General features: G+C 39.2%; 4 protein-coding genes across 8 annotated transcripts; 1 reads left to right on the top strand and 3 right to left on the bottom strand.

The window, feature by feature from the left end:
* Nucleotides 1-25: 25 nt before the first annotated feature.
* On the bottom strand, nucleotides 26-3,143 carry lin37 (lin-37 DREAM MuvB core complex component). 2 transcript variants are annotated; one of them, XM_041043868.1, is made up of 9 exons: nucleotides 2,685-3,143; nucleotides 2,469-2,544; nucleotides 2,333-2,383; nucleotides 2,154-2,189; nucleotides 1,867-1,952; nucleotides 1,562-1,722; nucleotides 1,111-1,242; nucleotides 895-968; nucleotides 26-637 (listed from the first exon to the last, which is right to left on the bottom strand). In XM_041043868.1, the coding sequence occupies exons 1-9, from the start codon at nucleotides 2,716-2,718 to the stop codon at nucleotides 550-552; spliced, it is 738 nt and encodes a 245-aa protein (XP_040899802.1). In that variant the 5' UTR covers nucleotides 2,719-3,143; the 3' UTR covers nucleotides 26-549. The 2 variants fall into 2 exon arrangements, with proteins under 2 accessions (XP_040899802.1, XP_040899804.1); XM_041043870.1 differs by having other exon boundaries at nucleotides 29-637; nucleotides 2,160-2,189; nucleotides 2,685-3,141.
* Nucleotides 3,144-3,182: 39 nt separating this feature from the next.
* proser3 (proline and serine rich 3) lies at nucleotides 3,183-8,472 on the top strand. Of its 2 annotated transcripts, XM_041043817.1 has the most exons (13): nucleotides 3,183-3,762; nucleotides 3,838-3,946; nucleotides 4,031-4,275; nucleotides 4,505-4,656; nucleotides 4,777-4,883; nucleotides 5,470-5,555; nucleotides 5,635-5,768; nucleotides 5,960-6,171; nucleotides 6,277-6,797; nucleotides 6,867-7,059; nucleotides 7,603-7,774; nucleotides 8,077-8,158; nucleotides 8,307-8,472. In XM_041043817.1, the coding sequence occupies exons 1-13, from the start codon at nucleotides 3,752-3,754 to the stop codon at nucleotides 8,347-8,349; spliced, it is 2,067 nt and encodes a 688-aa protein (XP_040899751.1). In that variant the 5' UTR covers nucleotides 3,183-3,751; the 3' UTR covers nucleotides 8,350-8,472. The 2 variants fall into 2 exon arrangements, with proteins under 2 accessions (XP_040899751.1, XP_040899750.1); XM_041043816.1 differs by lacking the exon at nucleotides 3,183-3,762 and having other exon boundaries at nucleotides 3,821-3,946.
* Nucleotides 8,404-10,106, bottom strand: hspb6 (heat shock protein, alpha-crystallin-related, b6). 2 transcript variants are annotated; one of them, XM_041043879.1, is made up of 4 exons: nucleotides 9,942-10,106; nucleotides 9,702-9,859; nucleotides 9,086-9,208; nucleotides 8,406-8,987 (listed from the first exon to the last, which is right to left on the bottom strand). In XM_041043879.1, the coding sequence occupies exons 2-4, from the start codon at nucleotides 9,855-9,857 to the stop codon at nucleotides 8,829-8,831; spliced, it is 438 nt and encodes a 145-aa protein (XP_040899813.1). In that variant the 5' UTR covers nucleotides 9,858-9,859; nucleotides 9,942-10,106; the 3' UTR covers nucleotides 8,406-8,828. The 2 variants fall into 2 exon arrangements, with proteins under 2 accessions (XP_040899814.1, XP_040899813.1); XM_041043880.1 differs by having other exon boundaries at nucleotides 8,404-8,987; nucleotides 9,702-10,106.
* Nucleotides 10,107-11,555: 1,449 nt separating this feature from the next.
* psenen (presenilin enhancer, gamma-secretase subunit) lies at nucleotides 11,556-14,152 on the bottom strand. Of its 2 annotated transcripts, none has more exons than XM_041043881.1 (4): nucleotides 14,037-14,152; nucleotides 13,565-13,643; nucleotides 13,147-13,251; nucleotides 11,556-12,156 (listed from the first exon to the last, which is right to left on the bottom strand). In XM_041043881.1, exons 2-4 carry the CDS (start codon nucleotides 13,623-13,625, stop codon nucleotides 12,017-12,019), a joined length of 306 nt encoding a protein of 101 aa, XP_040899815.1. In that variant the 5' UTR covers nucleotides 13,626-13,643; nucleotides 14,037-14,152; the 3' UTR covers nucleotides 11,556-12,016. The 2 variants fall into 2 exon arrangements, with proteins under 2 accessions (XP_040899815.1, XP_040899816.1); XM_041043882.1 differs by having other exon boundaries at nucleotides 13,565-13,646; nucleotides 14,037-14,150.
* Nucleotides 14,153-14,799: the final 647 nt, after the last annotated feature.

Raw genomic sequence — 14,799 nt, 5'->3', positions numbered from 1 at the left:
AAAAAAAAAAAAAAAGAATTCCTGTATCCATCCCTTAGACCAGTTCCGCACCAAAATGTAATAGGTTCTTCCCTGGTACATGTACCATCCCTCCAACAAGTTTGGTGCAAATCAGTTCTGTACTTTTTTTGCATAATCCTGCAGAAAGTTAAACAAATTAACCAACAAACAGACATGGGTGAAGACAGGGGTTAAAAACATAATGGACTTTCATCAGTCTTGTTAAACTTGAGGATGCACAAGACAGTTTTTGTGGAAAAATACTACTGATGAGCGAGTTAATTTATTCAGATATATATGCAGAATTTTTTATGAATAACACATTACACTAGATGACATTCCCACACAGGAAATTGCAACTAAAATATCCCAAAACAACAACAACAAAAAAAATCTGCAATGCATAGGACATATTGTCAATTTAAGGCTCCAGGTTCAATTACTGCTTTCCTATGTGTCTGGCTGTTTAGATGGCAGGTGTATTCAGACATTGAGTCCCACGCCATGGCTCCGTTCCAACTGCATAGAGGAGAGCTTCATGGAGGCCAGTTAACGATCATAGAGCTCCTTCATCTCCTTTAGGATCCTGATACTCTCGCTGTATCTTAATTGGTTCTTGTTAGAGCACTCCTTCCACCTGGGAAAAAAAAGACCAATATGTGTCAGTTCAACTCATTCCAAACGTTTGGATGTTTCAGTGGTTTTGTCAAAAGTCAGGCTTGCACACACTTAACACTTGCATACGTTGTAGTGGCAGGTGCTAACATGCATGCAAGAACAACCTGTGCTCTGTGTACAGTACACAGGCCAGTAAAAAGGTGATTTAATTTTTTTTAACACAAAAGCTAAAAAAAGTTATAGTGTGTCTCAAATTGCTTTTCAGGAAAAACATACTTCTGCCTTATCTTTTTCCAACGTTCCATGTGGTCACATATAGGGGAACCTGATACAGGAACTGAATCTGTTAACTGTGAACAGAGAAAATGTTCAGATTTTGTTATAGTTCATTATTTTTTTCACTAATGACCTTGATATAATGACAGATATGTGCAATCTAGCAATCACAAGTAAAACAACATCAGTAATTCATATGCACACATTATACAGAACCTTGGTGGCATCGGGTTTTTCGGTGTGTGGTATCCTGAGATTGATGGGTTCACCAGAGGCGTTGACTGGACAGGAGGTTGGAGGAGGGAGCCTGTACACATTCTGACCTTTACCATTGATCATGTCTGTGACCTGGCAGAACAAAGAAATATGGAAAATGGAATACAGTGGAACAGCCATGTACACAAAATTGTTCCTGGTGTTATGATGCCCAGGGACCATGGCATTAAGCCATCTTTAGGTATTAGAAATTACTAATACTTTCTAGAAGTATTAGTGTGTGTGATAACATTTGCCACTTAAATATTAATGTCTCTGCTATGCAAAAGAGCAAAAACAAAACATGTAAAAGACACCATCCTAGTCTTCAGAGGATAACATCAAACTTTTTGGTTATGTTTGCATATTTTGAATAAAATTAAAATGATCCAACATAACTGTATGGCCTCACCTCTTCCTCTACCATGGTGTGGGGGGGACTTGGGGAAGCAGCTGGCTCTCGGACAGAAGGATTGTTTCTCATCCACGCACGGCAGATAGGATACAGTGGGGTGCTGGTGTTAAACTGAGCCAGATCCACACTGCGATCAAACAACTTAATAATGTAAGCATCTAACATATGGAGAAAGACAGAGAACAGCAAGGAAAAAAATGTAAGAAATTGTACAATGAAGTAAAAGGCAAAGGGACAGAAACAACAAATGCTACAGTGGAATTTCTTGTTCTATTCTCTTCTGTAATTTGCACTAAGGTTACTTTGTTTATGCTGATTGCTCTCTGGTATGCCCTCATCCATCTCTTTTCGCTTCTTCCTCCGGTGCTGTGGAAATCGAGTTGAAGGTCTAAAAGAAAAATAAATCAAAACAAGGATGGGGATTTTATAGCATGTACTGAAAAATCAGAGGTTACTGTTTCTTTTGTTTTTATACCTTATTAATCTAAAAATAGAAAAAGAAAAGCCCCACAGTGAAATGTTTTTACCACAAATAAAGACAAAAAAAATATTTTTGAGTTACACTCAGCTCAGGCTGAAAAATACATACACTTGCCTTTTTCCAGCAGATGATGGAGACAAATCCCTGATGAGAGCAAGAGGAAAAAGCAATTTTAAAAAGGACAGACCTTCATACCTTTTTTACTATTATTTACTGTACTGTTCATACTTTTTGAACAGTACAGTAATTTGAAAAGTACAATAGAAACCCAAATCATTGATCCATACTTGTTCAAGGAGTCCGCTGAGATTTTTCCAGTGTCACCTTCATTTTGCTCCCTGTTCAAAATTCAGTGATGTTAGTTTAACTGGAAAGCCATCACGATGATAAATTGCTGATATCATTAAAAATATTTTTTCTGACCTTTCATTTTCACTCTTTTCAACCAGTCCTTTTAAAACGGCATCCAATCTGCTGCGTGCACCAGTCCCCTCTAAGTCTGCAAAAGGAATAATGAAAGCTGAGTGCTATTACAGAAATTACTAACTACACCCACACGAAGACGTTCACATTATTTAATGAAGGTGGTGTTTACAATCATGAATTAGAATAGAGTATACGCGCAATTCCGCCTCTTACCTGGCCTTTCAGTTTTGATCTTGACGTGGTGCATTATCTCCACTTTTTCAACGTATATTACGTAGGGTAAAAAAAAAACACACACACACACACACACCGACTTAAAGCCAGACGGTTTCCGTCGGTAACCGGATAGCACACACTGAGTTTGGGTTGAACCCAAACCTCTAACTGATGCTACTTAACAAAACTAACGTAGGATTGTAACAGAACGTTGGCTTGCTAACGTTAACGTTGACTAGCTAGCTGCGGTTATGCGTTAGCAGTAATATTGTATAACGTCGAGGCTACATCGCAAATCAAACTCTACATTTACCAGTTGTAACGATTATCTGGTTGACTATTAGCACTTGCGGTTTCCATACATTCGCCTGAAAGATACTGCAGAGTGATCGTTTTATTATTACATAGGACCATAGCATTTACTAGCTCAAATTGCGGTTGCTAACTTAGCTTGTTTTTGAGGAACGGATAGCCTTTGCAGACTTTCCTCTTCCGCGCGCTGCCGGTTTCCTATTAACTGATTGGCGCCTACGCTGTGAGTACCTTTTACATGATTGAGTAAATGTCATGTCCATCATCTTAAACTCGGCGCCTATTGGCTCGATGTCTTCGAGTAAATAACGATCGGTATAAAGAGCGACGCTTTCTTCTGGTTTCATCGATAATGTTATATTTGTCAGAAAGAGTTAAGTAATTACGTTTTCAGTAAAAAAAAAAGTTAGATTTGTAGGATGGATATAGCTTCAGAGTGCCCGCTCTAGCGACTTAATTCGCTATCTCATGGGCAATTTGTGTCGCACTCGCGTTTGAGTCCATGGTAACTTTCTTTTGTGGACATGCCAAATCGCATCAGCTCGGAAAGCTGGTGGATAATGTGGTCTTCGTCTTTCTAACTTATATCACAGTGAGACCTAAGTAACCCAGTAAGCCAGACATGCCAATCCAGCCATATTCTTGAATCAAAGAGCTTAGTTAAGACCTGGCATAGACAGACTGAAACCAATTGTACTGTGTATCCTGTCTTGTGTGCTATTCTGATCTATCTGTGGCATTCAAAAGCTGTGATGAAATCCAGGTAAGATCTAAATACTGCATTTTTTTCCGTACCATAAACCATAGTTACAGATGTTCACATGTATCGTTTTTGCAGTGGTCCTCTGTTCGCAAGGCAAAAACCCTTCCAACCAGCATCCAGAGTGGGGAAGGCACACTACCACCCATCCTGCAACCAGGCCCTGTCAAAAACAAAGAAAAAAACAGTATGTTTTAAAGTACACTTTACTGCAAAACACATGTGGCTTTCCTGCGTTCCTCATGTCTGTTACTTTTTTCTTCTCTTGCAGACTCTGAGTCCTGTACGTTCAAAGCGTCCAGAAAGGCAACAGCTGTCTGACAAACGTGACCACCATTTTGCTGCTGCAAATGTACAACCTGATTTTTCAGAGTCCTGGCCCTCCACTGACTGTGGATCTCCTCCTGCCAGCACTGCAACCTCATCTGACATGGAGACACCAAAACAGTCTTCAAGAGCAGGGAAAGCCTCAGTTTCCTTTGAGCTAGGAGTTCAGCAGGATTCGGTGATGGCAAAGTATGATTTAATTTCTCAAGACCATATGTACCATAATGTAGCGGTGTCTGTGCCCCATGTTATTCTTTTAAATGGAACTGTAGCTTTTTTCACATTGAAAAGTTGCACTACGAAAGACATGACTAAGCATGACAATGCTATGGTAATTGTGAAAATGATCAGTGTTCTTTATTGAACTGTGTGAATGCTTGTAAGCACCACAGATTTTTTTTTTTTTTTGGTCATCCAGATACATAGAACGTTTTCGCCATGGTCGACCACAGAGTCGAGAGGAGCGCCAGCAGATGGCCTCTGCCTCTGGAGAGGAGCAGTTTCCTTTTTGGTGGACGTCACCCTCATCTTTACCCCCCAGTTCAACGCCAAATAAAACAGCAGACGAAGGTATATTTTTCCCTTGTTATAATATTTTAATTTAGGGGTTATTTACTGTTACCAGCTCTGATGATGGAGATGACAACCTTTCTAGTAAAATTCTTCTGTGGGATCCCTTCCTCTGAACAGATCAGGTCATCCGGCCTCTGAGACGTGACCATGTACTTGCTATTTTCAGTCCAGCTGGACAGCGTCAACATGACAGATCCCCTTCCCCATACAGAGAATCTCCTAGTGTGAGTGTACTTGGAATTAGCCATTGTATAACCTGTTATTGCATGCCTATTTAAATAAATGTATGTATCTTTTTCTTTAAAAAGTAAAAAAAAAACAGTTACTATTCCATCTTGTTTTTTATTCTTTGCTCATGCTTTTATAATGGATTATAATGGGCCTCCACCATGTTCTGGTTTATGTCAAGTTGGTCTGCTAGAGAGACACCTTATTCCAACTAAGTGTGTATATAAATATTTGCATTTCAGCACCACACCACGTGTCTATTTGGAGACCTCAGTGTATACTAAATGCCTGGGAAGCCATCTTTTATGTAACCTTGTTTTGATATAATTATAGTTTGTTCAGCCTGCTCATCCCAAATGTATCACACTCTCAAAATTATATAGAATATAGAATATTGGTATATTTGTTAGCGGTATAAGGCCAGATAATGTAATGGATTAAATTTCCTTTTTTTTGCTCAAGTACCACAAATGTAATTATCTAGTATTATTCATTTACACATCAGTGGGGGTGCTCTTAATATTAAAATATCAAGAGCAAAACTGTGTCTTATTGAGTATTCTGCCTATTCTTGTGTCTCAGATTTTGTCAGACACTTCTCAGGGTGAATTTGATGATACAGAGATACTACACCTTCAGGAGAGGGCCAGCAGACTTCTGCTGAGAGGGTATGAATACCATTGAGTCACATTAATAATAAAGGAAGTAATTCTTTCATCTGTAAATAACCTTTAGTCTCTCTAACAGAGAATGCACTCTGAGTGATGGATCTATCCCCGTCAGCTCAGCGGGCCTGGGGTCCTCAGATTTCTCTTCTCCAGTCAGCGTAGATGAGCCAGTGCGAAGACCTTTGATTCCTAGTTTAGTAAAATCCACTTCTGGTAAGGCAACAGTGTGGAGTAGAATACCATTTGTTGACATGGATTGTTTGAATTGTTTTCTTCTAATGTAGGCTTGTACAGTGCTGTCCTATCTTATGCAAATCGTAGTATATGATACTTTTTTCATAATTGATATTTTAAATGACAGTTGTGTCAACGTTGTTGTGTAATGTGTTGATTAACATTTACAGCGAAGGCGAGCTCAAACTCAGTTCAAGCTGTGTCCTCCAAAAAATGTATTATTCCTTCCTCGGGGCCCCCCACACGCCCGGAAGAGGACATCTTGTTCCAGTGGCGTTTAAGGAGGAAAATGGAGCAGGCCAGGGAGTGGCCTCAGTCCCTGAGACACACCAGTCTTCATCCCACTTCGATCCATCACACAACTGGTGGACAGGCCTATAAGGTTGGAGTGCATGATATTTATTATAATTGGTTTAATATATTGGTTTAATGTTTATACCACGTTTACATAATCATTTTAATGTCCTCTTTTTTGCATCATCTGTAGCAACAACAGAGCATTCAACATCCTGAATTCTCACAAAAAGATACTCATCCCCACGTCATTGCTCCCCAGCCAGAAGCCAAAGAATCCCACAGACTGTGTCCCTCAGCTTCAGATCCACCCCCCTCCCCTGCCTTTGTTGTCGCTGGCTCTTCTGCTTCTCATCCCCAGGCTATTGCCCATGTTCCTGCACATATGCACCTACTCTGTGATGTCTTGCCCTGTCCCATCCAGTCATCTCATGCTAGCGCACAACAAAACATTTCACAGAGGTTAGATGAGACCAGAGCTGTCAGTGAAAAGACCAAGGTCCCTGGTAACCCAACAGATATCTTTACTGATGAGCCTATTCGTGAACATGTGTTATCCTCAACACGGGCTGAATCTGGAGCCACAGAAGACGAGTGGGCTCTGCACAACAAAAGGTCTGAGAGTAACAGGAAAGAGAAAGCTCACACAAAAGAGTCAGAGAAGAATGAGAAGAAGACAGCGGTGTCCATCAGAAAGCAAAAGAAATCAGCAAGGTGAAGTATTGAAACATGCACACAATGTACAAAATTCAGGTCTGAATGCTTAATCTAGATTTGTTGCAGATATACTGGGGACAAGGAACATACTGATGGCCCTAGCTCTACAAAGAGGAGTTCTTCACATCAAAGACTTCCCAGAAAGGTCATGCCATTGGCAGAGCCACAGCAGCAGGAGGGAAGCCAGAAGTTTTCCAGTGAGAGCTGTGCCGGTGATCTTGCACCAGCACCTTCTCCAGTCCACACAGCCTTAGGACAGGTCAGCACATGCACAAGCTTCAGTAGTTCTCAAGTTGTTTTTTTTTTCATGCTTTCTGTTTAGGTTGACTAATACAAGAGCACCAAGCCAGGGACGCTGTCTACTTATTTTGACCTAATGTTTTCCATGCTTCCTTAATAACTTGCTAATTTGCAAACAGTATACGTGATGCACTGAAAGAAGTCAGTGTGTTGCTGCTTAATCTTCAGTAGTTTGTGATTTATAAATCTTAGATTTGATGTTCATGCTTGTTTATATGAGGCGATTATCAAAATCAAAGAAGCGCATATGTGATTTCTTATGGAAAATGATCCTTCCATGTTATCTTTAAGAGATGGACTGTACGCAAGATTAAATAATTTAAGATTTGAAAGGCAAAAATTCTAATACTAAAATATATTTCATTTGTCAGAGGTCTTAAATGCTGCTCTATCTGCACAGTTGGTGTATTTTAGATGTCGCACATCATCATCTGATGTTAGTGTAATTATGGTAATTTAAAGGTGCATTAACCAGTAGGTTGTTCTCATTGGGCTTTGACAGGTAGTTTCAGAGGTATTGTTCCCCACGGGGGATTCACCACCTCCTCCGAAGTCCCCCGTCTCTTCAGTTTCTCCTCCTTGCGCTGCCTCCGCACCTCTACAATCTCCAGTTCCTCCGTGTAATACGCAAAACTCTTTGGAGGTCATTTCACAGCTGCTGCAAGAGGCTGAAGGTGAGCTTATGGCAGCAAAGAGCACCAACCTTTACCCTGTTGTTAATTGTGGAGAATATGTTCTGCCCTATGAATAGCTTCCATTCCCAGCATTCCAAACCCCTTTAGGTCAAAACCCCTCAAATGTTCTATATTTTTGTTGGGTATGCTTCTTCTGTGAGGAGCTGGTAACACTTGTGATCCATGCGGAATTTTGTCATAGTCATAACCACATATTGCTTTTGAACTCTATAGGTACATGAGGATAATATTCCATTATCAATCCTCTCCTTTTTTCAACAGAACTTTTTTTTTCATTTCAGATTCAGATGAAAAAGAGTTTGAAGATGACCCTTTATTACAAGTCCTTCGGAAACAGAGAAAATGGGTGAAGGAGCAGATCAGGTAAAAGATAAGTTAAAATATTCAGCTGGTCAAACTGATTCTCAGCCTGTAAAATCCTATGAAATGTGGCTCTTATGATCTTATCAAAAACATTTAAACATATCACCCCAAATACCAGAAAAGTAATCACAATATGTTTTCCTTTTAGTGAAGTGGACTCTAAGTTGAATGAATTCTTGGACGAGCAATGAGTGACTTGAACACTGACAAAAGGCACCTGATGCAGTCACTTTTTTTATTTTTATAAAAGAAATAAAGTTTATTTGTACTTTGTTTTTGGAAGAAATATTTCCACATTAAAGAATTTGGAGATACATCTGTGTGCATCATTAATCACAATTATGGTGCATTTTTACAAAAGTCGCACAAAAAAGAAGCAGCAGCATTTTGATATGTGAACACAGAATATTTACAAAGACTCGTTCCTTGAATCATTATGTAAGGTTGATGAGTAATAGCAGAGCAGTATATACAAACCTCAGAGAGAAGGGAATATTAGAACAGTGCCAGGAACAGAACAAATGTGTGTTTTGGCACATGCTGAGTGTTGCTGTGACTGGAGGAGCCTGAAGTTATTTCTGTTTGTGCCTGTGTGTTTTGGCCTCTGTTGCATTTGTTGTCATACATGGTGAAGATGGTAGAGTGATTTGAGTGTGTGGTATTAATGTGATTAGGTGAGGGATCTGGAGTTCTCAGTTTGCAGCATAGGTGCAGATATGATAAGGATGCCATCTGGAGACACCGCTGACTCCAAAGCCATGGTGTCCACTCCCTTTGGGATACGGTAGCGACGGCTAAACTGCCGTGTCGTAAAACCAGGACCATCCTTCTAGTAAAACAAAGTGATACAAGTTTAGAGGATAACAGGCTTTGTAGCTGTTGTAAATAAACCAAACAATACAGGAATATTTGTCATAGTACACCAACCTTTCTTTCTTCATGCTTTCCTTGAACTTCTACAAAATCCCCTATCACTTTAACCATTAGGTCCTCTGGGTTGAAGTGCTTCACATCAACTTGAACTGTAAATCCAGTGTCATCGCAGTTGACCTGCCAAAATGAGTCAAAATACTGAGTATGACTTTGTAGATATAAAACACCTCTAAGCACAGAAAACTTCAAATCGAAATCCTGATAGATATCCAGTGTTTGAATATGGAAGTTCGTTCTTCCTTGGAAACAGTAGTTTGATTTGGGGGAGGGGAAAAAGTGCTTCTTACTAGTTTTTGGGGGGCATTCAAATGCATCTTGGGTCTTCATCTACTGAAGAAGTCGAGATGCAATTGAAAGCTCTGGAAAAAGCTACTAAGCAGATCTTCAGAGTCAGTATTTCTTTTTGTCAAAATAGGTTTTTTTTTTTTTTTTTTTTTAATTGGGACTACTTTTGAAGTAGACTGAGTGGAATCTCAACCTACTGAACAACTCACCACTGTAAAAGACCATTTGTTATCAGATTTCATTCACGTTCTATTAAACCAAAAATGAATGCCATCAGTACTTTTGTGTTTTTAAATGTTTGCCATAGTAACTTAAAATGACCTACCTCTGCAGAGCAGGTGTTATCAGTCTCTGGAATAAGTAAATTCGGGGACCAATTATATTGTCCATAAGTCCCATTCAGCCGTGGAATAAGAGGTGGTAAAACCTTCTCCCATGGGATACCACCAGTTGGCAGAGTGGGTGGCAGAACGAAATCCATTTCTAATCAGTAGAAAATAAGAAGAGTAGACTTAACAGCAGCTGAGGCTACAACTTGTCAGACTACAAGACGCACAGCGCTTACCTCTCCTTAAATTTCCTGACCAAAATTAGCGTACAAAAGGGAAAGGACAGCCCCTGTTTAACCGCTTGTGCGTTAAGTCCTGAATGAGCTATAGCGCAGTGCCAAGGATGAAGCAACGCGTCCGCCTGTCTGACTCCGAGCTCCTCTCCCTTTAGATGCTGGACGTGACTGACTGTTGTGGTGTGTGTTTTATACGTGGTCTTATACTCGAGTTGCATAATGACTTGGGAATCCGTAGTGGGGCACCTTGCTTCTGTTATGTTCTGGACTAATGCGTACCCTTGGGTGTTCAGGCAGGGGCCATATAAGATAAGCGTGTATTGTTTAGACAGTGGCGCAGCTGTTGCGAGCTTATTGACAATTAACGTGTTTGTTAGTCATTACCAAACGCTGTAGCCTGCGGTTTATTCCGAGGGTTTATGGCACCGATGCGAACAGACGGTTCATAGTTATCAGACCTGTTACTACATATGCTTAAGGTCGGTTGTCAAGGAAGGTCTATCCAAAAATAAGTTCAAAAGACGGTGTTGTTGACCCCTCGTGAGCCGGCGTCAGATAGACAGTGACAGCAGGGGCGTCAGACACATGCCAGAGCACGTGTGCTACCCATCAGTCACTTTCCCCTCATCGCTCACTCTCACAGTGGTGGAAGAAGCATTCACATCATTCAGTAAAAGTAGCTGTACCTCAGTGTGAAAATATTCCACTACAGCTAAATGTCCTGCACTCAATAGCTAAGTGAAAGTACAGAGGAATGTACTTGCAAGTATCGAAAGTACTAGTAATACATCATGTATAAATAGCATGTTAATGATATGATTGTCCCAAGTGGAGCTTAATTGTAACTACTTGACATGTTGCTGGGAAGTGTATTCTATAACAATACATCAGATTTAGATTGGTGAATGTTTGAATGTGTAAAATATTAATCAGTAAGGTAACAAATAACTAGCCATCAAATGAATGTAGTGAGATATAAAAAAATGGAACAATATTTACCTCACAAATGTAAAGTATAATGAAAGTTAAGAATTGCATTTACAATACATGAGTAATTGTAGTTACTACAACTCCACTCTGAATACCAAAATAAAATACAACACACTTGGAAACGATACACAATGTCCATGAAAGGATTCTTGAATTTACTCCCCATAAATTAGTTTTATTAAGTGACTCCCTGCATCATGAAAAGTACTGTGTGTGCTGACACTTCTTGTTCTTGGCACACACTAGTAAAGTCAGCAGCTATGTACGGAAGGCACATGTTCTCCCTGTTAGCAATGTAGAACCTGTCATTTAAGCTTTGACTGGGGTGACTAAAAATGGCACTGATTATGTTATGACTCATATAGGATGATAGGGAAGTGGGGACATTTGGAGGGATTAAGTTATTGGGTTTCACAACAGGCGCCAGCGATTGTCCAGACTTTTAGAGACCTCTGTAACAATGCAAATATTAGGGATATATATAGAGAAATAACTCACCGTTAAGTCATCAAAATGATGATCCAAACAGATTTGTATATTTTAGAGGGATGATCATATTCCAGCCATTCCAGAAGTATGAAACTCTGACTTATCTTGGAAAAAACACACATGGAGTAAAAATACTAGCTTGGAAGTGGGGATATTTTTTATTTGTCATTCACACACAAGTAGAAATAGTTCTGGGTGCACAGTCACATACAAACTTTAACAAAAAAAAAACATAAAACATGTCAAGAAAAAAACTTCTCAGTATCCTGAACAAACCTCAATGGACATCCAACTTTGTAGATAATTACATGACAGTTAACACCGTCTGCTATACAAGATTAATGAGCCTACTCTAAAACCAGAGGACTTTCTCAGAAGCCAAGCACAAAAAAAACATAAATTTCCGAGTCCTACAGCATTTATCTTTTGAAAACATAAAGGATTACTCTGTGAATGTGTTATTCAGCTACTGAATTTAGCTCCAGAAACCAGGCATATCACCAAAATCTTTCACTGTAGTTTAAAAAAAGAAAATTCTTTGGTCCATTATAGTGGATCATTAATTATTTTCAAAAGATTGGCCATCAAAAAACATCTCAAGGAATGCCCAGTGGAATTGTAAAGGAGAGGTAATCTCCCACCTCCCCCCACTCTGCTCTGAAGTGCTGGAAGATAGTAATCCATGTGGTGAGTACCGCTACCCATAACAGCAACCCCAGCGCTGACCTCTTTACATCTAGATGAGAAACATGAGAGAAAATTACTTAGCACTAAAGCGGTAGTTACACACACAACTACATCATATCATGCTCTGATTTTGCCCAAAGGTTTCTATTTAAAAAATATATTAAAAAATAGAGTCCAGAAAACAGCAAATATAGTGCTGGAGTAAAATGTGTTTTAAATCAAAAAACAGTAGCAGTGGGACAGGTTTATTTGGGGAAACAGATTCTGTTTCAAGCAGAAAAAAAACTAACCACAAAGATATTCAATCTCTTAATCGCTTAGTTGCTGATAAACACTCAAAAGTAAATGTTAACATCAGCTATCCTGATGTGTGCTGCATATTTTGTCGTACTTATAAGCTTAAGAGTGGGGCAATACGGACCAAATGAATATTATGATAATGTTCACTGGATTTTATTTATATCAACGTGTCAACAATGTATACTAAAGCGTTCAAAATCCTAATGTAAACTTAGGTTCTAAGGTATTTTAGATCTTATGTGCATGGGAGAATTCTATTTAAAAAGTATCATATAAAAGACATCATAAACAATATATGTTCATTCCCCAGCCCTACTCAGGAAGCATTTAATCATCTTGCTGCATCTAAAAGTCACCTTATGTTCTCCAGGACTAAAGAGAACTAATACACAAACTGAAAAGACACCCTAACTTCATCCCAGTAGTTTGACCATGTCAAAACACAAAGGCATATTCTGTTAGATCTGATTATACAGAATGTGCAACATTCGATTTTAAACTTTTAATGATTGATGACTGATGAATGAACCTTTGTGAAAGATAGTGACTGAATTAAAAACTTTATGAGTGACTGAATTGGTTCCTGTAAGTGTTCAATCCACAGAATAAGTCCTGTGGGAAACTAGAAAGCATTAACATTAAATTCAGTGTTTCTATAGACATATTTTTATTAAAATTAAATAAGTGCAGTGATGGTTTGTAAAATCTATGGGACTAAAATGGCAGTTCTGACACCTACAGGTTTTAATCTGAAGCTGTTCAGTGTAGGCTGGCTTTACAAAAGCCTCTCGAAAAAACCAAACAACGTTGACCAGCCACAGGAATGGGAGAAATGCAAAGCCACCTGAGGAAAAGAAGAGGTGAAAAAACAAACAAACATCAATGACAATAATACAGAATAAATATTTAGTAAGTCAAGATTGCTCCTTTACAAAAGTCTCCCCATCACTGGAGTTGCACAGATAACTCATCTTCCCTCTCACATAAATGGGACTACATCGTATCATTTTGATATAAATAAGTAATTTAAACAAAGGTGTTAACACTCCTTACATGTACCCAGCATTTACAAACCAAAGGAGAGGAGATCAGATTAAATATTCAAATATTTGTATGGATCCTGGCTGATCCTGTCGTTATTATTTTTGTACTCTCACCTAAATAATATTTTCTGCAAAGGCTGAGCTTCTCCTCATTGGGCAGTCGTTCCAGGTTCATCGTGAATTTGTATGGATTCTGCTAAAGAAAGAAAAATAAGTTCCAGAGCAGAGCCAGCAGGAGAGACCATTCCAGAGATATGAAACTTTTGTGAAAAAGGTGATGCTGCTGATGGATGTGATTAGGACACAATCGCCTACTTGCCTGGACATGGCTTAAACAAAGTAATTTTCAGAAACCTGTACCAGTTCGAGCAATAAAGCAGCCCTCTAGCGTTTGCTGGCACAGTCTGAACTGTCAGATGACTAAAAAATCTCGGGATAACGTTAGCATTCCGTTAGCTTAGCAGTGTAACGTTCGGTTGTTCCTACTGCTACAAACAGCTGTAGCAGTAACTTACACCGCTCTCTAGATTCAAGGCGACGTCATTTCATAGTAACTCTAGGGGATAAAGATGCTGTGATAATATACCTGATATTCTCAAAGCCAAACAGCCGGAGAGTCGTCGCCAGTTAACTAAATGGAAACAATCAAACAACACTTCCCCCTTCTTCTTCTTCTTCTGACTCGCGTTCTTCTTCTTCGGCTTTCTTCTTTGTAGTTTTGATAAGCACACACTACCCCCGCACTACATACCGCCACCTACTGTTACGGAGTGCGTGACAATGACTTAATGTGCGTTTATGCAATGAAAGGGCGATCCATTCATGGGAGACCCCGGAGATAAATAAAGTAGCTCCTTCTTCCCCTTCTATCTTTAACAATACTCTAATCCTTAACTCTCTCCCACTCCAAGTATTGGCTATATTTCTTTTCACATATTTTGAAGCCAGTAGTTTTCTGAGCTTTTTTGATTGTTTTGTCTCACATACTGTTTCTTTACAGTACACCTCACACTTGAGTGATACTGTTGCATGCCAGAAAAAAAAGAAATGTCATACACTCCTGTAGTCAAGACCCCAGGATCATAATCAGACCGAAATGCCATTTTGTTTGCAGACAAACATTTATTTTCTGCCAAATTCCCATTATCACTGAAGAAGCGATGATGTATACTGCCATCTACTGTATTACAATATGTAGAGCCACGACATTATAAATCATGAACGTAATGCGCTTAATCAAAACAAGACTGTAAATTCAGTGTTTCTCTTTATTATCCGCCTCTGCATCCCATTCCTTCTGCCAGATGTTAATTATGGATGTTTTTGATTTAAGACTGGGAATTCCTTTA

The sequence above is a fragment of the Toxotes jaculatrix genome, chromosome 8 (assembly GCF_017976425.1).
Source record: "Toxotes jaculatrix isolate fToxJac2 chromosome 8, fToxJac2.pri, whole genome shotgun sequence".
NCBI lineage: Eukaryota > Metazoa > Chordata > Actinopteri > Toxotidae > Toxotes > Toxotes jaculatrix.
The sequence above is the reverse complement of the archived record's forward strand: the minus strand, read 5'-3'. Positions and strand labels throughout refer to the sequence as shown.